General features: G+C 45.4%; 1 protein-coding gene across 3 annotated transcripts in view; it reads right to left on the reverse strand.

The window, feature by feature from the left end:
• The window catches only part of LOC123770505 (transcriptional activator Myb), a 51513-nt gene that overhangs the window by 6713 nt on the left and 23479 nt on the right, over nt 1-21321 (reverse strand). The window contains exons 4-15 of one of the 3 annotated variants that reach the window (XM_045762444.2): nt 10264-10496; nt 9702-9886; nt 9043-9272; nt 7977-8255; nt 7387-7589; nt 6536-6650; nt 5217-5528; nt 4679-5026; nt 3353-3466; nt 2831-3007; nt 1349-1474; nt 643-726 (exon numbers count right to left, since the gene is read on the reverse strand). In XM_045762444.2, coding sequence (XP_045618400.2) covers nt 643-726; nt 1349-1474; nt 2831-3007; nt 3353-3466; nt 4679-5026; nt 5217-5528; nt 6536-6650; nt 7387-7589; nt 7977-8255; nt 9043-9272; nt 9702-9886; nt 10264-10496 — 2406 coding nt within the window. The remainder of the gene's footprint in view (nt 1-642; nt 727-1348; nt 1475-2830; nt 3008-3352; nt 3467-4678; nt 5027-5216; nt 5529-6535; nt 6651-7386; nt 7590-7976; nt 8256-9042; nt 9273-9701; nt 9887-10263; nt 10497-21321) is intronic. The other 2 variants (XM_045762445.2, XM_045762446.2) reach the window with 2 other exon arrangements.

Genomic DNA, 21321 nt, shown 5'->3' on the forward strand with positions numbered 1-21321 from the left:
AGCACTTAGAAGGGATCAGGATAAGGATTTGGGATGGGAAGGAATGGTGCCCAACCACTTGGACGGTCGGGGATTGAACGCCGACCTGCATGATGCGAGACCGTCGCTCTACCGTCCAACCCAACCAGGAGCAAATTATTCAGTTATATTGTTGTTACAAATAACTGTCTTACATAGATGATATTAAAAAAATTGTTTAATTAAATAATGTTAAAAAATGTGTTAATAAAAAAAATTGGTAGAGAAAAATAAAGTCAGCACATGTGCAAACAAAATCAGGTAAATCAAGTAAAATGTGAGCATAAGCAGTACAAAATATTACAAGACTGAGCAACTTAAAAATTGAGGAGCATTAACACAATTTTGATATAGAGAAGAAAATTAAAGATGAACAAGTATGTTGTTACTATTAGAGAACACCGTCGCCGCACGGACAGCCGACCGTCACCAACGACAAACATGCAAGCATCTACCAAGTACAACCACCAACCTAGTAAGCAAAAATAAAACTTGAAAAAAACTTTTGTAAAACTGTGTTTCAACCAAAACTGGAAAGTGATGCCGAAAAATCAAATTAGTGGACCAAATTGGGTTGGTCATACCCATTAACCACAAGACAGGCCCAAGAATGTGCGCGTTTACCTTCGAGAGGTTCGCCTTGGTGGTCTGGCCCTCCGAGAAGGTTATCCGCTTGACGCACCCCATTCCAATTTCACCATCTCTCGGCTGGTTTGGGGGAGGGGAAAGCTCTCATCAGATGGTGAATGGTATGGAAGAGTCATGGCAGAATTTTTTAGATTTTTTTTTTTTGGTACCAGTTACCACTTCCTTCATAATGGATGTTTGTTCTTGCTTTTCAAACCATAAGATTGCTAAAATACAGTACTGTAATATTATTCAACAACTCTCCTAATACATCTTATAAATGACAACAGTAGTGCTACGCTACTCCCTCCACATACATGCTTCACATAGTTCCCTCAAGACTAATATCCAGGATCTAGAAACATTTACGTAGTACATGATTTGTCTAAATTACCAATAGTATCATGGCAAGCTCAGAGTCCCAGGAATAACATTAAAGGAAGGATAGTAGTGTTGGAACAGCTGCTGGGTAAACAATACTCCCACACAACTACATGGTCTCTGCTCTCCCTCCAACCATTATACTCTCGTTCCAACACTGTATTCTACAATTTCTCTAAAGGTTTGGGAGTTATATTTTGAAGTACTTAATACAATATACTGATAAATATAAGCCTTATACATTGTTTTACTGCTACAAACAACTCTACCGTCTACTGAACTGTAGTCTATCTTTCTACTTTGATACACTATCGTCATTTACCTTTTTGGTGGACTTGTCCATCAGCAACAACGGTGAAGTAAGGGGGTGGGTTTCCTCTGGAAGAGTATCACGTATGATGGAGGGCGGCGAGAACAGGACGGAGGAGTCGCCAATCAGGCTCTTGCTCTGCAAAAGATCACTCGTACTATAAACTATGACAACAAAATCTAACAACAATCATGAAACAAGCCACAGGCTTCCCGTCTCAATCGGTCACAATGCTTGGTGGCCCTCGGTTAAATAATCACGGACATCAACTGAGGAAATAGGTCAAGAATTAAGCCGATGAAGAGTCAGTACAGAGGTGGGGTTGGGGGGAAAGTACAGTACAAGAGTACAGCCCGTTCTCTTGAGAATACTTAATGTCACTAAACTGATGATGTAATATTCATGAGGTTGGGTTTAATTTGTAATTTGAGAGAAGTTTAATTTGTGTGCATAAAGTATATTGCACTTCTGAGGAAAAAATTGCTATACCGAATCATTTCCTATAGAGTGCAAAACCTCTTAAATATTGGAATTATGTTTGCCATTTAATAGATATCGATGCCTTTGCCAATGGTTGCATTTCACTGAAGATCTCATTAGCAACCATGATGATACCTTTATCACCCGTATCTCATTTACTGTGTCTAGCTACACAAGCTGTCTTTACTGCCCCAGCACTAATTACTACACTAACGTTGCTTCTGGATGTCCATCTTGTCCCGCACGTCCAAGTGGTTGGGCACCATTCCTTTCCCCCATCCCAGCCCAAATCCTTATCCTGACCCCCTTCCAAGAGCTATATAGCCAAAATGATTTGGCACTCTCCTGATAATACCATTCCCTTCCTTGTCCTGCACTCTGTCTTCACTCTGGTTCTACTTCACAAAACCTCTGGAACCTTTTGCTTTTCTCAAGAAGTTCAGTTATATTCTCTCAAGGGAAGGAGCAGGGGGTCCTAACTTAAGTCACATGGTAGTTCAATACTGTTTTCCCTCCTTTTACAAAGTGCATCAATTTGGGATGGTGCTGTGTTTTTGCCACTATCACTCAATTTTTGTGCACGTCTCCTGACCTTTGTAAAGCACAAACAAAATGGCCAATGTTCAAAAGGGGTAGGGGGGGAATATTGACAGGTGCTGTTCATATTGAGAAAATTGTGTACTCCATCAATTGACAATCCAGTACGAATATAGTCAAAGAAAACATCCCACAGCAATTGTGTAATGGGTGCTCGGGGCTGGTCACTTATCTCGTACACAGTCACACTCGTCCCCATTCCTTACCAATGTAAAACTGTACTCATAGTTCAAAAGGAGCTTATGTACGATGAAAATAACCAAAGGATGGGCTTGACAAGCATTGCGGGAATTAAAAAATCAGGTGCATAATGTTGCTTGAGGAAAAGCTATCAGAGCTTATCATTATTAGACTTACAGTACTGTACTAACAAACAGGCAAGACTGCATAAACACACACCAGTATTGCTCAACTCACCGGAGTCTCTGGCATTAGGGTGAGAGACTCTGCACGGAAGCCAGGGACCTGAATTTCTCCTGGCGTTGACCACGAGTGTAGGAGGGCCTTGCGAGCTTTTTTACTAGGAGAGTTTTCCTTGCCAATGGCAGACGTGGCCTTGCGCTTCAAAGTACCATAACCACTATCACAAACACTCTGTTGGAGTAAAATGTACCACATGATCCTCAACAATCCTTTAAACAATTATGCTGCTCTAATAAAAGTGTAATCATTAACCCTGCACTATCAAACTACTGTAAATTTAAAATTACATACTCAGTAATTGTGATCTTTAACTACAGTAAATTTGATGGCTCAGTAATTTGTTTTCATGTGCTTGACAAAAAGTAATGGTATCCAATGCACCATTTCTCTCATACAGCACTGCAGGTAGTGAAACCCTACAGGCTTCACGCCACTGCCCTTTATCACCGCAACTATTACACTTAACCATTCAATGTCTCCAAATTTAGGAGGAAAAACAAATCCTCCCATGCACACCTGGTTTCGGAAGCTGTGGTTAGCCATGGAAGGCGTCTCAAACTTGGTGCGCTCCGTCTCGGTGTCCTTGCGTATGATCTCTGTTATATCTTCAAGGTGTGTTGGGGTCTGTGGCTGTGAGCACCACAAAAGACAAGATCATAAAGTAAATACAACAGCCACTGTAAAATATTTGAAGGTTGTCATTCACACTGCTGAACAAATCCCAATGTCATATACAGTATATATAATGCATCTAAAGGCAAGTTATTAAACGCTACGCGTACTAGTGGCTGTACAAGAATGTAACAACTCTTGTATATATCTCAAAAAAAAAAAAAAAAAAAAAAAAAAAAAAAAAAAAAAAAAAAAAAAAAAAAAAATTAACACGCACCATTCATTCATTAGTTGTTTAAACGAGTGCCGCTTTAGGAATGATTTGTTTCACTTTACCAAGACATGGCTACATGTAATGTCATTATGCCAGTTATACAAGAGAATTACTAATGATCCACCCCTAATCTTTAACCCTCAATGTGCAGCCATCATCAAAATTGTCACCTCGCATGAGAGGAAAAATACTTGTGTGGTTAAGTGAGGTGTACACAGTGGAGTGGAGGGGTCAAAGAGCATCTCAGCAATAACATACTGTACACAATTTGCCAACTCATGTTATACGGGTGAGGACAATAACGAACCCCCAATAACCCCAAGCCTAGCCTCGGGGCCGGGTTTGGGGAGTAGAAGAACTCCCAGAACCCCATCAAGCGGGTATCAAGCAGGAACCAAGTCGGATGGTTCTAAGATTCATAGCTTCACTTATTGGTTAACAGTGTATTTAGCTTTAATAACTATGTACTATTGACAAAAACCAAGCACTGTATATAGGCCTAGAATATATACACCTATGTAACATGTGAACGTGTCTCTGGCACAGCACAAAGGAAGCATCTTACAACCCACTCATTAGCTGCTAATCTGTCTGGGAACATCATCCACGAATAATTGATTCAAACATTGGCTAGGAAAACCAACTTGACTAGACAATAGCAGGGTTACTGGTACACAATAACATCAACACCTAGCAAGCTACTAAAAACACTAGCTAGGTAGTAGAATTTTTTCACAATTCTTGGTTAACTCTTTCATCCTTTTATAAGTATTATGACCACATTCACATACGTATGAAAACTAGGCAATAACAAATCAGCAAATAATCTTATTTTTCCGGGGATCAGCATGTGATGATAACTGACCTATAAGAATTAAGAGGAGTAAGATATGAGGATGACAACTCTATGATTGAATTACCCTCAAGACTAATTAAGATTCATCCATCATGCTCACCAGATGCTTGAGTGGACCGCTCTTCTTCTCTATTTCCCGCAAGGCATTTTTTAACGGTGTAGGAGTTTTTGGTGCAGACTGGAGAAGAGCGCGACGGGATTTAGGTGTCCGAGGCTGACTACTGGGCTCGCAGGGTGTGATCGTGTGATTAGAAATGTGTATGGATAATGGTAGTGGTTGGACGGGCGTAGATTGAGAGACTGGGATTCCCCCGAGGACTGGTGTAGAGGTCATGTTGCCATCCTCGAATGACAAATTGGGACTGTTCAAGAACTGAGAAGGACTGAACGGTACAGTCTTCACGGGAGTCATCTTCTGTGGGGTCGTCAGCAGGGACTCGTTCGGATCCTGAAGCAGACAGACATTAAGAATATATACGACTTGAAATTTCTAAAACAACCAAGTAAATAAGAGATGCTAAAATTCCGAATACTGTGATTACAAACAACTTTCAATTACACCATTTTGTGTAAATTTAAAAAATATTGTTACCGCTAAACTTGTACATACAATAAATGCAATGAAACAACACTCTTACCAAAATGGACAGATGATGTCTCTTTGTGGGAGATGGCTGCTTCCGACGACCCCGTCTCAGTATGGGAGGCGTAGAGAGACGTGACGAATTCATAGACGAGAACGACCCATTGTGCGTGCTGTTGATACTCATATTATGGTTAGACGGAGGACATGTAGCACTGGAGGCTGTGATGTATAGAGGAGGAGCCGTGTAGGTTGTGGTGGTGGACGAGGAACACGAGGTGAAACACGACGAGGACGAGACAGCAGCACTCGTGCTGATGGCCAGAGGGGACGGATGTGGTAAATCCTGCAGCAACTCTTGTTTAACCTGTAAGATATTAATGTGTTATATAATTAAAGGTCATAAGCTTTGACTTGTCAATATTAAATCAATAAATATTAGGTCACATTTTTAAGCTACACAAATTTCCTATGGCTAAAGGAAACAAATATTTGTAACAGAATACCAAACTTAATACCATCAAATGACTACAGCAACTTTAAATTAATACATCACTTCCCCAACACCAGAGAGGTTGAACAGCTGACAAAGCATCAATTCTATTTATTCTTTTTACCCATTAGTTTTAAGCTTTAGTCATTAATGTTTTTCCTGCCGGAAACGCTTTGCGTAATAGTGGCTTTAGGCATTGTATGTACTAGCTCTATCTATTAACCCAACAAACTTTGTAAAATCTCTATGTATGTACCTTACCTAAATAAATATTATTATTATTATAATTATTCTTTAAGATGTGTCATCTGAATCACAACCAATGTAGTACTGGTACACTACTACAACCACAAGTTGTGCAAAATTCTCACAAATTGCCAAAATTGTGAGAAAAAATCCGTAAGATACTAATCCAATACTTGTCCCTTAAACTGGAATTTAGGACATACCAACTTGAATCTATATTTGCTTCTCAATCCCTTTTTTAGTTGAGAAAAGATACTGGCGTGTGTGTGTATACCCTACAGATGGCACCAACCATACATTAGCTCATCAACAGTCCTGGAATCCCTATACCAACCATACTTTACCTTCAACAACACTGTTGTGTGTATACCCTACAGACGGCACCAACAATACATTAGCTTCGTCAACAACACTGTTGTGTGTATACCCTACAGACGGCACCAACAATACATTAGCTTCGTCAACAATACTGGGAAAATATTTATTTAAGAGAAAGTAGAAGTGATATAGGGAGACGTGCCATAGCAAAACAATACAAATCAGCCGAGTAAGAGACTTGCCATAGTAGAACAATATGAAGCAGCAATATAGTGTTACACAAAAAGTAGTGAGAGGAAAAGCTACGCATTATTCACCTTGACAGGACTGCAGGTCAAAAGCTCAAAGGCTCCCATGTCCAATTCAGCTCTGAAGGCCTCCAAGCTCCGTTCTTGCTTCAGCGGAGACAATGAGCCCAGCTCGTCAAAATATCTGCAAAAAAATTTAATTATTAGTGAATCCCCTTAAGTTACCTTGGTTATGCCGAATGTTATGCTCTTAAAAAAAACAATTTAAACAATTTTGTGATATGTAGCAAGAACCAAAGTTTGTGCATGTGCACAAAATGGAAGGGAATGAAACGGAGTACAAGGGTAAATTTTTTATTTTAATCAAACTGCATAAATAGCCATATCCATATTAATGTAAATTAGGAATGAACAGTGTTTTTAGGGATAGTGGTAGTGCCGACCCTTGTGTACAGATGCGAGAATGCCGGGAGAACAAACAAGAAAAAGAATTACAGCAGTAGAAATATGTAATTTGAAAAACATGTGATGTATCAGAATAACAACAGATTAAGGAATGAGATAAGAAGATGTAGTGTAAAAGTCTGTAAATTATAAGATTTGGTTTAATTTAACAAGATGGTTAGCACATACTGAATTAAATGATAATGATAGACTGATGAAGATGCAGTAAATTTGAAGGTATGAGGACGAACAGTGTGAACACTGCAAGGAACAGGGCAAGGAACAAGACTGAGTGACAGCAGTCTGTAAGGAGGTAGCTAGTATATGCTTCTACTGTATATGATGACTAGCAACATTGTACATCTAGTCTTATGAGGCAACAGACTCTTGCTCATTTTTTCTCAAAGCTAATATCTACTCATTCCAAGAAAGTGGGGGAATAAGGTGTAATGAACAAAAATGTCCATTCAACTCACTTGAGGGGGGAGATGATACCAAGGTCACTGTAGATGCTGGTCTTGTCAGGGGAGAGCAAGAATCCCTGGTTCAAGGGTGGGCTTAGTGATGACGACGACGACACAGACAAGGGCTGTGGCTGAGCAGGGTACTGACCATACTGACTCAGGGGCGGAGTAGGTATGCCAGGTGGCGGCGGCGGCGTTGGCGTCGATGTACTCACCTGATGAATATTAAACACTTAACTGACACGAACTGCTACACAAATCTCCTAACGTACCTTTTTTACGAACGTTAAATAAAAATGCACTGTACTAGTATATTTATTATAATTTGCACGTCTGCCCATCCGAATCATTTTCAATTGCCGATGTGAAATACAAGCATTTATTATTGAAGGCAATGTCCATATAATATATTCAGCAAAAATACCCAGGATACTGGTACAGTATCAGACATTGTAATCTCCTGCTGCAGGCAACAGCACCAATGGTACATGCTGGCCAACACCCAACAAATGGGAGTGTATCAGGAGAAACTTATTACTGGATCCTTAGTGTGACGAGTACTTCTATTCCAACTACGGAGCTTACCATTGACATTTACTAACCTGGACTGAAACCGGCGAGCCACGATCATCAACGATGGTCCCTGGGGAAGCCAGCTGCGGAGGTGAGCATCCCTCACTTTTGACAGCCCTACCCATAACGTCCAAAATTGTACCAGGTTTGCATTGGCGGAGTGCTTTACTCACCTGGTTGGCCCCAGGGGTCCCCAGACTGTCCACCGAGGTGCTTGGTGTGACGGGGGCTTGAGTCTGCTGGTGGGAGGACTGGGTCATGCTTCCTCCATAGTTATTATTGTAGGGGCTATTCTGCTCCCAGTAGTTCTGTACAAACAAACATCACAATGTTACCACGTCAGCACATTATTTGCTTCTTACATAATAATGAGGCAAATTGACAGTGAAAAATAATTAAAGGGGGGGGGGGGGTCAAAAGTTGTTAGACGTGACACAATGTCGAGTCACAATACCTTACACACTACACCCTCACTAGGTCCATCATGATACCTTCCACACAATACACCATCACATGAGACTAGTACTAACAGCAGCAAGACATGCACTCTCTTAGCAGTTACAGCTCTTGATATCACAAACAAAATGATAATATTTCATCCCCCCCCCTTCCCTTCCCTTCCCAAGCAATCTATTGTCAACCAGTTTAATTTACTGGCATTTATGGATTTTTTTATATGCATAGTATGTTATCTTTCATTACAACTTTACATATATGCCTGTTTTCTCTGGCATTAAACTCATTTTTTGTAACAAATATAAATACAGTAAAGTATGCATATGAGGAGTCACAATAACGTGGCTGAAACATTTTGATCAAACTACACACTAGAAAGTGAAGGGACAACGACGTTTTGGTCCGTCCTGGACCATTCTCAAGTCGATTGTGCGAGTCAAGAATGACTCGCACAATCGACTTGAGAATGGTCCAGGACGTACTAAAACGTCGTCGTCCCTTCACTTTCTAGTGTGTGGCCTGATCAACACAGTAAAGTATAATTATGCACAAGGAAATGGTATTAAAAGTACAGCAAAAATCTAAATTTCACTAAAGAAGAGCGAATGTGTAAACGGACAAAATAAACTGAGCCAGTACCTGTGAATATGCCTCTTGACCATAGGGAGACGTGTTATTGATGGGAATGGGTGTATGCATGGCCGAAGGCAAGTCATACTGAGTATTAGCGTGGTAGTCCTGGTGGTGCTGGGGTGTGGCAGAGTATGGCCCTCCACCAGAGTATATGTGAGGAGCAGCAGCAGCAGCAGCAGGTGGTACTTGTGAAGGCAGGTGAGGAGCACTGTGACTAATGGGCGGACCCATAACATCTGCACACAAACAAACCACAGAAATATAACAAAGTGCTCCTTTGGAGTAAAAGTATTAATGTGCTACAACAAATTGAAGGAAAAGGCTTGAAAAATAGCTTGAAGCCTACTCATCATTTATTTTTGAGGGTATGAATCATCATAGAATGCTCAAATCAGTGGTTTCAGAAATAGGCCCCAGAGAAACCTTATAAAACATGTTGCACTGTAAATCAATGGGCCTGGAGAAAAACCACACATTTCATAACATAGCAATCTAATTCCATATAGCAACGTATAGTATCTGTACTGATGTATGTACAAGGTATTGTACAGTAGTGATGACTGTTCATGTTCAGGCAATTTCAGATGAATACATACAATATTGAACTTGGGGAAACTTTAGTTCATGTACCTATGACGTGCAAAGTAAATTACTGCATTACAAACCTGGTCTGTGAAAATATTCCTGGGAATAGTGGGAAAGTGGAGGCACTGGAGAAGCCATCACGGGGGGTGTCTGTCCAGAGCTGTGTCTTCCACCACGCGGCTTCTTGCGTCCAGCTGCAGTCATCTCTGCTTCGTACTTGCGTCGCATGGTCGAATTCCAATGGTTCTTTATTGCATTGTCAGTCCTATTGAAGTTCATTGTAGTCACAGAAAAGAATACAGTATGTACTAATCATGTTTGATGATACATGCTACTTTTATTCCAATTGTAATTCAACAGACTATATCAGAATAAGTTATATATATATACTGTACTAGCCTGATTCTTCTAAACAATTTACTGGTTAAATTAAAAAATAAAGGACATATCAAAATTCTTCTGGAGTGAGTGGGCAAGTATAACCACCACACCCCATCTTAACCCAAAGATTTTTGCAAACCCACTTTTCGGTATACTTGGTACCATCTCTATCTGCCGCTCTCACCTGATAGACTCTCCTTGTAATGCTGCCTCAGACTGACTACTGTACTAACTGCTCTACAATGGTGCCAAAGAGCTCACCTGCCAGGAATCAATTTGGCAATCTTGGCCCACTGGTTACCCCACTGCTTATGGGCCTCATAAATAATGCGGTCTTCCTCTTCTGTCCAGGCACTCTTCTTTATGGCTGGATTGAGATGATTGTGCCATCGCTCTCTACACTGCTTGCCGATGCGTCCCTTGAGATGTTTGGCAATGAGCGTCCACCTCTTGGGGCCATACTTCTCCACCAGCTCGATCACCTTCTCGTCCTCCTAACAAACGATAAATGATTACTGTACTGTATTTATACGTTACACACGAAGCACGAGAATAAATTCACCGTCATGCAGAATCGATTATATTATCCAGATGAAAGCAGTATACACACCAATGCCTACTTTCCAGAAAGCAATTGCTGGACAGAAGCTACTCTAAATTTATAAGGAAGGAATAAATTGTGTACTGTAATATATGACCATTCACAAGGAGCACTACATCAGATGCTATAGAGAAGTATGGATGATAACAGGTGCAGTAAGGTAGTGCTTCTCTATTTCCAATGCTAGATGTATACTTTATTTTATTCTATTACAAATGGCAAAATGAGAGAGATTTTCATGTTGAATTACTTAATAACCATTTACAACATTTACATTACATGCAGTAATGGCTTTCTTACTCCAAGCTGGTGTCTTCCCTCGCCAATCAGCGCGTTGAGGTGTGTACACGATGCATAAAGTCATTCAAAACATTTTATAAGTAAACTTATTACAAATATATAAGAGCAATACTTGCCTAGCATCATTTCAATACTTCACAAGCATGTGACAACTTCAGCCCCAGGAAAAATGCTTGGCAAAGCAATGAGAAGTTAAACAAAATGGGGGCACACACTGACCTGGTCCCTAAGTATGGTATTCTATTCTTGAATGTAATTTGGTCTTCAAGTTCTACCTCTCGGCATGAAGGTCGGAGGTGTTAGGGGTGTAAGCAGATATGCCCACATTATGACAGTTGGGAGGGTAAAGGGTGTGGGCAGAAATTGATCACAGTTCTATAATCACATCTTCTAAGAATGATGTTCAAAACGGGCAGACCGAGGACCTGCCTGCCTCATAGCAAGACCTGCTACAACTCCTACATGCCACCTACACCATCTCAACAAGGTCGACGCCTTCTTACCCGATCATCGACCACCACTTGCTACAAGGACGTCTCCCACACCTGGCTTGTGAAATCTAAACCATTTTTAAGTTTTAATACAACCAATAGATCTAAAAACACACAAATATAGAGTACAAGGACATACACAAACATCATATAGTGTGTGTGTGTGTATTGTTTCCCCAGAAGATTCACAATTGGTGGGTATTCATGCAATTATGAATAACAGCTCAACTCTAGCAATGTCTGCAACTTTATTTGCTCCATCCATAAATGTTGCGACAAACATTCAACTATGGAAGTAATTAATATTTCAACCCTATTATTCCTCTTAGCAACTTGTACATGTATCAAAAGGAGACTAGCTATATATAGTTCTGTTACGTTTGGCTGCTCCTGCTGCTGTTGCTGCTCTTTGCACTTCCTGTTGTCTCTGAATTGACCAAGCTTCTTGTCTATCTCAAGCCTCCACCCAGATTCCTTTTTGGGAGTTTGCTCACAAAGCATTAATTAGCATACACGCCGCCCACGACATGCCCACACGTCTAGTCGCCATACCCATGCCCCTCTACACACTGCCCATGGACATACCCACATATTTGCTTGGCATACCCATGCTTCTCTACACATTGCTCACAACATACCCCACATGTCTGCCTCTCATACCCAGGCCCCTCTGCACTCTGCCCATGACATACCCCACATGTTTGTGTCATACCCCACATGTTTGTGTCATACCCCTGCCCCTCTACACTCTGCCCACAACATACCCAACATGTCTGCCTGTCATACCCATGCCTCTCTACACACTACCCATGACATACCCCACATGTCTACCTGTCATACCCATGCCCCTCTACACTCTGCCCGATGGACATACCCCACATGTCTGCCTGTCATACCCATGCTCCTCTACATACTACCCATGACATACCCACATGTCTACCTGTCATACCCATGGACCTCTACACTACCTACCACCACATGTCAACATGCCAAACCCATGCCCCCCTGCACTGTGCCCAGGCATTATACTTGTGACACCCACACCCATCAACAGGATCAGTAAAGTCTACACTGGAGAAGCAAGATACCACCCACCCACAGACTCCAGTGAGCATAAACCCACGCTCCTAACACCACACAACTTACACAAACTATTTGCTCTAACATACAAAAATAGATTGTTGCAGCCAGCAATATTATGTTTGTACTAGTAATTTTAAGAGGTAACTTAAAAATCCATTCATAGGCCTAGTGCTGAACGTGTATATATACAAGGCCTAAATTTGCTATACCCATGCAGGCAATCCTAGGGATAAATTTAGAGTCTTCAGTTACTTTTCTCATTGTTGTACGACTTTTGGGATAATTCAATAATACAAACTTAATTCCCAACAGTTCATTCTTGTACTTTTGAGCAAATGGTTGTTGTAAGTAATGTCAACATCGGAGACCGGGTTGCATACATCGCCTGTGTAGCCAATGCTCACTTATTTAAGTACCATGAGAAGACAGACGAGTAGCGTGGGGGGAGGGGGGAGCGTGGAGGGGACAAGGAGCGTAGGAGAGGGGAAAGAGAGAGAGAGGGGGGGGGGCCTAAAGAGCCTACACGAGGAGATAGATCTCGGGTAAGAGGGCCACTCTACCCAACACCTGGAGCGTGAGAAAGGGACGTGGACAAACACTTCCCAGGAACCAGGATGTTCCGTAACATTCCTGGCCGAGTGGCGGTGTCACGTTGACGGCTGCTCCAGCAGGAAGATGGGGGGCGGCCAAGGGGGCGCGGGAAGAATAATAGCGGGTCAGGAGAAAGGCTGCATGTATGGCTCCACAGTGGGGAAAGTTTCCAGGAAAATGAGTCGAGGAAAGCGCGGGGTCAATAAAAATGACCAGGTCAGGGAGGAATTGAAGGGTCAAGTGAAAATTCAGATGTCAGGGTAAAGAATTTTTCATAGAGACGGGACAATAACGAACAGTGGGGAAAGAGGAGGGGGGGATAAAGGCAACATAAGAATAGGGAAGGTGAAAGGGTGAGGTAGGGAAGTGGGGGAGGTAAGAAACATGGATGAACATAGGAAACCAAGACTACCTCATGGGAAGGAAGGGCACGGGGGGGGGGGGGCGAGTCTGAGGAGAGACTTAAGACAACACACGAACACATACGGGTCAACACGTGAGACATGGACTCATGTGTATTACAAGAGTCCTCATATTAAACCAGACAGGTGTGAAGCAGCTACAATGTTTGGTAGGTCCCCAGACAAGTGTTCCACCGGCCCCACACGGGGGAGACATCTCCCGTCACGCAGGGTGCAGTCACACCTCCACACATCTCCAGTATCAGCTCTTGATACTGGTAATGGCTCAAAAGGGCCACCACTTACGGGCTATTCATGCCCGTGCCACCTTTTGGCTGGCTTAATCTTCATCAATCAATCAATCACCGGCCCCTGGCCTGGAACCGCAGTCTGGCAGTATATGTTTCCTGCACATTCTCCCCGTTAGCAACTTCGCCAGTCCTAAGTGCAAGGACTTCCACTTGAGAGTAAGCTCTTAGACTTTAAGTGTGTCACCAGAGGCTTGGCATGCCTCACTTGAAAGGACAACCCATACATCTTTCCCACTTTTCTTCAATACTCTACACAATTTCACATCTTTCCTCATATTTACTACAGGGGGGAGTCGGTGGCTGAGCGGACAGAACACTGTACGCGTGATCCTGTGGTTCCGGGTTCGATCCCGGGCGCCGGCGAGAAGCGATGGGCAGAGTTTCTTTCACCCTGATGCCCCTGTTACCTAGCAGTAAAATAGGTACCTGGGTGTTAGTCAGCTGTCACGGGCTGCTTCCTGGGGGTGGAGGCCTGGTCGAGGACCGGGCCGCAGGGACACTAAAGCCCCGAAATCATCTCAAGATAACCTCAAGATAAGATATTTCCATTTACTGATTGTTATAATTTGTGAGGGTGGGATGGGTTTGTTTACATGTGTGGAGGCTTGCCGCGTGACTAATTATTCTGGGGGCGTGGATGACGTCCCACTCCTAACTTCTCTCTCACGTCCCACTCCTAACTTCTCTCTCACGTCCCACTCCTAACTTCTCTCTCACGTCCCACTCCTAACTTCTCTCTCACGTCCCACTCCTAACTTCTCTCTCTCTCTACATCTCTTGCACAACAATGAACAAGAGTACCACACCAATAATCACCATGGCATCAACCCCTCCTACTTAACCCACTACATTGGTTCACGCAATCGACCCGACCTTAAAAACTGCCGTGGTTTAGGAAAATTCTAACTTTCGTAATGAGGCTTCTAGATACTAGCGCTTATCGGCGCTGGTGGGTTAGCTTGCTAGCTTTTTGGACGCTTTTGGTAAGGTTAATCCACTACATATTTTACTGTACACTAGTCTGTACAAACTGTACCACGTCAACAACCAACACAGTGGAACACTTTCACCCTGATGCAGGCGAAGTCACAATAACGTGGCTCAAGTATGTTGACCAATCCACACACTACAAAGTGAAGGGACGACCACGTTTCGGTCCGTCCTGGACCATTCTCAAGTCGAGTTTCACCCTGATACAGTAAGAGGTACACACCTAGCAGTAAAGAGGTACCTGGCAGTTACAGTTAATATAACAAATTTACATTATTACTGTAATAGACAAGATATCTTGGCAAAGGAAGACTAATCCCCTAACAGGCATCTCTATCTTATCTCACTTGTGAACCACAAACAACCATTCACACTCACACTGATATGTACACACGTACACAAATAGACAAAGATACGTAGAGATATAAGAGGAAGAGAGAGAAAGGGGGAGGGAGGAGATGGCAGTTGGTAGAGGTGAGTGATGACATCATTAAGCAAGAGTGTGACGTCAGTCTATACATAGCCGTGAGCTCCGGAGGGAAGGAGGAGGAGAAGAAGCAATAAAGGAGGGAAGAGGCAAGGAAGCAAGAGCCAACACTACGCCAGCCCTGGCCAGGGAAGGGTGTCGGAATAGGGGGAGTGTGGGATGAAAGGGCAAGGGAGCAATATGAGAGAGAGAGGAGGGGGGGGAGATCAAAGCAAGGATAATAAAAAAGAGAAAGATGGAAGGGGGGGGGGGGGTAACACAAGAGCTCCGGAGTAAAAAATGGAACACAAAAGAGGGAAGTCTTAAACTTATTCAAATGTATTAAATCAATTCCTCTGCACGAAACGCCTCTTACCTTTCTCAAGGTCAACATTAAAAATGGAATAATTTTTTCGGAAAATCTTGAAGCGGGCGGCCGGCGAGTTGGAGATCTAAAGAAACTAACGCGCCTTTGACGAGCCTACTTGCTACATGCACCCCTCCACACCCACTTTTATACCAACTCAATATAAGCGGGTTTATAATCTTTTACGAACTGACCGACCCAGACTGGTCGATCAACCGTGTATAGAACTTTTTGCAGCAACCAATGACAAATTAATCATAACACCCCCCTCCCCCTCCCCCCACGTTGAATTCACTGGTGTGGCCTACACCAGGTGACCTTATTTCAATTTCAATTGGTGGCCTCCTTCCTGCTGGTATGGTTGGCTATTGGCCTAAAGGTTTAGCAACAGCGAGGTCACTAAGCCCACTTTACTGAACCTGTATACTGTTGTCTTAGTTCAACAGTAAACTTTTGGTGAATATATACCAACTATATAATCTGTGGCGTCCCATCTGGTATATGGGGTTTTCTCCAACATCACTACACTGATGGCGGTTCCTTCAGCAACTACTACTAACCATCAAGCTCCAGTTAGTGTTTGCCTTCAACTAATGGCCCAAGACAGGCGTTTGTTATTCAAATATGGGTTAAAATCTCATTTGCAATCCATTGAGACCGGCCGGGATATATATATTGGTAATCCCATAATCCCTTCCCCGCTACGAGGTGTTGCCGACCCAGTAGCAACACTGGTAAACAAAGCCCTTATGGTGGGAACATTAACGTGGGGGAAATATTGTGGCAATAGCTTTTGTCTGCATCTTGTATTGGCTTTACTCTCATACACACGGTGTGACAGAGGGCAGGGGGGGGGGAGGACGGACAGTGTGACAGAGGGCGGGGGGACGGACAGTGTGACAGAGGGCAGGGGGACGGACAGTGTGACAGAGGGCAGGGGGACGGACAGTGTGACAGAGGGCAAGGGGACAGACAGACAGACATATCCACCCCACATGGACAGGAAGCAGTCCAAGTCGACAAGAACAAACTTCCCGCACTTTTTCCGTCATGGGAAACCTATGACGTCACCGGCTCCAACACTACATTTATTTCAACTATAAAATCTTCAATATAAAAAGCAACAATACAATATAATACATTGATAATGAATGGAAAATATTTGTATCTGTTTGTGTAACAAAATAAGGTCAAATAAAGGTATAATATTACAAATAGAACTTAAATAAGTGTAGAAAAACAGTAGGTGGCAGCCCTGGGGGGCCGGGAACCAATCAGCGCGACCCGGGCGGAAGCGTGGGAAAGGCGCCAGAGTTTGAACACAGTAGAGGCGCACGTGGCTGACATACCTCCCCTCTCTCCCCTCCCCTTCCACTGCCAGGCACAACAACTCTCCCTTCCTCCTCATCACTAATGCACTCCTACGTTCTCTTACTCCCTCCCCCCCCCCCCCAACATACATATACATACACATTGATGTTAGCACCCCCCAGCACCCCCTGGGGTGCTGGTACCCTGGTAGTGCGCGCACCTACCTTCGTCTTCCCATATAGCAGTAATATTTCTAGTGTTAATTATGACAGGTTGTAAACCAGTATATACCAAACTGACTATTACCAACACTTCCCATATACTGTACACTTGTAATTATCATTACATTCTTGTTGTTAGTAATGATAGTAATTACAAGTGAGCCACAATTACTTTGACCCTACCCTTGTCCCTACACCATTCTTCCCCACCTTCTCCTACATTACCAATACTGTACTGCTCTATGTTAACCAGACCACACACTAGAAGGTGAAGGGACGACGTCCTGGACCATTCTCAAGTCGATTGAGAATCGACTTGAGAATGGTCCAGGACGGACCGAAACGTGGTCGTCCCTTCACCTTCTAGTGTGCTTGAGCCACGTTATTGTGACTCCTCGCCTGTACTGCTGTAGCCACACTGGTCCCGGAGAGGAAGGCTTAAATAGCGTCACTTTCCCAAACTTTAAATCTGTCCCAGATAAAGACTTGCTACTTTCTTCCATTCCTGGACAACTTTCACTAAGACTGACAGTCTTGGGAAGAACAGTTATGTAGTCATATTCCAGCTTACAATTGTCATAGACAATCATGAGACTATATACACACTACAAGTTAACTATCACATGGAATGTATTAGGCAGTGATGTAGTGGAGGCTGACTCCATACACAGTTTATAATGTAGATATGACGGAGCCCAATAGGCTCAGGAATCTGTATAGCTGATTGACGGTTGAGAGGCGGGACCAAAGAGCCAGAGCTCAACCCCCGCAAGCACAACTAGGCAAGTACACAGTTAAGCAGGCCAGCCAACTATACCATTCTACACCTTATGGCAGTAACCAAGTCTTTCCTCTCAAAGGTTTCTTACAGTAATGGGAATGAACTTTTTCAACAGTAATTTAGGCTCATTCTAGAGCGAACAAAAGTGAGCAGCCTTATTGATCAGATAAATCAACTGATAAGCCGATATACGATATAAACTTTATATCAATTGATTGTACTATATCGACATGTTGATTTATATCAACCTTGCGATATAGTAACTTACGATATATATCAAGTATTCGTAAGGATCAGTAGACTACATTTGCGTCACACTAAATTGTTCCTAGATTCCCTAAGTGAGCTGTTTACCAATATGTAAACTGCTGACGGCTCTCACCATACACCTCTAACTGTTAGAAAGGCGGGGCCCAGGAGCTAAGTGGTAGATCCTGCAGGCACGAATAGTAATACCAATAGTGAACACACACACACACACACACACACACACACACACACACACACACACACACACACACACACACACACACACACACACTTGGAGGTATACAGCAGTGAATGGGACTAGTTCCTCCTCCACTGTGGGCCCCCAAGGTGACCTTCACACCCCCGTGGGGCCCACAGTGGGCGGGGTTCACACTGTGGGCCCCCAAGGTGACCTTCACACCCCCGTGGGGCCCCACAGTGGGTAGGGTCCACACTGTGGGCCCCCAAGGTGACCTTCACACCCCCGTGGGGGCCCCACAGTGGGTGGGGTCCACACTGTGGGCCCCCAAGGTGACCTTCACACCCCCGTGGGGGCCCCACAGTGGGTGGGGTCCACACTGTGGGCCCCCAAGGTGACCTTCACACCCCCGTGGGGGCCCCACAGTGGGTGGGGTCCACACTGTGGGCCCCCAAGGTGACCTTCACACCCCCGTGGGGGCCCCACAGTGGGTGGGGTTCACACTGTGGGCCCCCAAGGTGACCTTCACACCCCCGTAGGGCCCCACAGTGGGTGGGGTCCACACTGTGGGCCCCCAAGGTGACCTTCACACCCCCGTGGGGGCCCCACAGTGGGTGGGGTCCACACTGTGGGCCCCCAAGGTGACCTTCACACCCCCGTGGGGGCCCACAGTGGCTGGGGTCCACACTGTGGGCCCCTAAGGTGACCTTCACACCCCCGTGGGGGCCCACAGTGGCTGGGGTCCACACTGTGGGCCCCCAAGGTGACCTTCACACCCCCGTGGGGGCCCACAGTGGCTGGGGTCCACACTGTGGGCCCCCAAGGTGACCTTCACACCCCCGTGGGGGCCCCACAGTGGGTAGGGTCCACACTGTGGGCCCCCAAGGTGACCTTCACACCCCCGTGGGGGCCCCACAGTGGGTGGGGCAGGGATGGGGGCATGAGTCATCTCGGGTATGGGGCATGCGAGAATATTTTGTTGACAAGGGCATCAGGTTTGGTGCGCGCGCGCCTTCACTTATCTGCGCCTGCACGATCAAACTTTAGCTCTGGGACCCCGCTTGAGGGTCCCAGAGAGAGAGAGAGAGAGTGTGTGTGTGTGTGAGTGTGTATGTATATGAGGATGAGTCTAGGGTGTCGACCCTGTGTCTCTGGCTGGCCCTCAGCAACGAGGCGGCAAGCCAGCCAGCCAGCCAGCCACAGCCCTGACCTTCAAGTTAGCTGGAATGTCATGCACGCACACGCGCACGCACACACACACGCACACAGGCGCACGTGCGCACACGCACCACTACACGACCACTATCAGCACGGGGCGCCAGACTGCGCTACAGCCCCGAGGAGAACTTCATGTAGAACAATACTTAACACCAGACGACTTAGCAGATGGTAAAGTGTAGGAGGTGGTGGTGACACAGGTGGTGTATGGGGGGGGGGACACCCCCGCGCCCCCCTACACATGTGTAGTGACCTCCCAACCCTGGTGTAGAGGCCAGGTAGGGGAGGGCTGGGGTAGGGCTGGGGGTCACCTTGGAACAATGAGGTGCAACTCTCCACTACTGTTCCCCCCCTCCCCCAGTGCCACACCTCACCCTACAGGAGCACACTCGCTCCCTCACACTAATCCCCTCACACTTGACGCCAATTGTCACCTTATTCGTCACTTCCCGTCACCCTGGGGGCGTGACAACCACCAAGCTACACCCCCCAGTACATCAGGACACTACAAGTGTCCCACACCTACACTTCCCGTCACCCTGGGGGCGTGACAACCACCAAGCTACACCCCCCAGTACATCAGGACACTACAAGTGTCCCACACCTACACTTCCCGTCACCCTGGGGGCGTGACAACCACCAGGCTACACCCCCCAGTACATCAGGACACTACAAGTGTCCCACACCTACACTTCCCGTCACCCTGGGGGCGTGACAACCACCAAGCTACACCCCCCAGTACATCAGGACACTACAAGTGTCCCACACCTACACTTCGTCACCCTGGGGGCGTGACAACCACCAAGCTACACCCCCCAGTACATCAGGACACTACAAGTGTCCCACACCTACACTTCCCGTCACCCTGGGGGCGTGACAACCACCAAGCTACACCCCCCAGTACATCAGGACACTACAAGTGTCCCACACCTACACTTCCCGTCACCCTGGGGGCGTGACAACCACCAAGCTACACCCCCAGTACATCAGGACACTACAAGTGTCCCACACCTACACTTCCCGTCACCCTGGGGGCGTGACAACCACCAGGCTACACCCCCCAGTACATCAGGACACTACAAGTGTCCCACACCTACACTTCCCGTCACCCTGGGGGCGTGACAACCACCAAGCTACACCCCCCAGTACATCAGGACACTACAAGTGTCCCACACCTACACTTCCCGTCACCCTGGGGGCGTGACAACCACCAGGCTACACCCCCAGTACATCAGGACACTACAAGTGTCCCACACCTACACTTCCCGTCACCCTGGGGGCGTGACAACCACCAAGCTACACCCCCCAGTACATCAGGACACTACAAGTGTCCCACACCTACACTTCCCGTCACCCTGGGGGCGTGACAACCACCAAGCTACACCCCCCAGTACATCAGGACACTACAAGTGTCCCACACCTACACTTCCCGTCACCCTGGGGGCGTGACAACCACCAGGCTACACCCCCCAGTACATCAGGACACTACAAGTGTCCCACACCTACACTTCCCGTCACCCTGGGGGCGTGACAACCACCAAGCTACACCCCCCAGTACATCAGGACACTACAAGTGTCCCACACCTACACTTCCCGTCACCCTGGGGGCGTGACAACCACCAAGCTACACCCCCCAGTACCTCAGGACACTACAAGTGTCCCACACCTACACTTCCCGTCACCCTGGGGGCGTGACAACCACCAGGCTACACCCTCTCTCTCTCACACACACACACACA

This window comes from Procambarus clarkii, chromosome 46 (assembly GCF_040958095.1).
Source record: "Procambarus clarkii isolate CNS0578487 chromosome 46, FALCON_Pclarkii_2.0, whole genome shotgun sequence".
In the NCBI taxonomy this organism is placed as follows: Eukaryota; Metazoa; Arthropoda; class Malacostraca; order Decapoda; family Cambaridae; genus Procambarus; species Procambarus clarkii.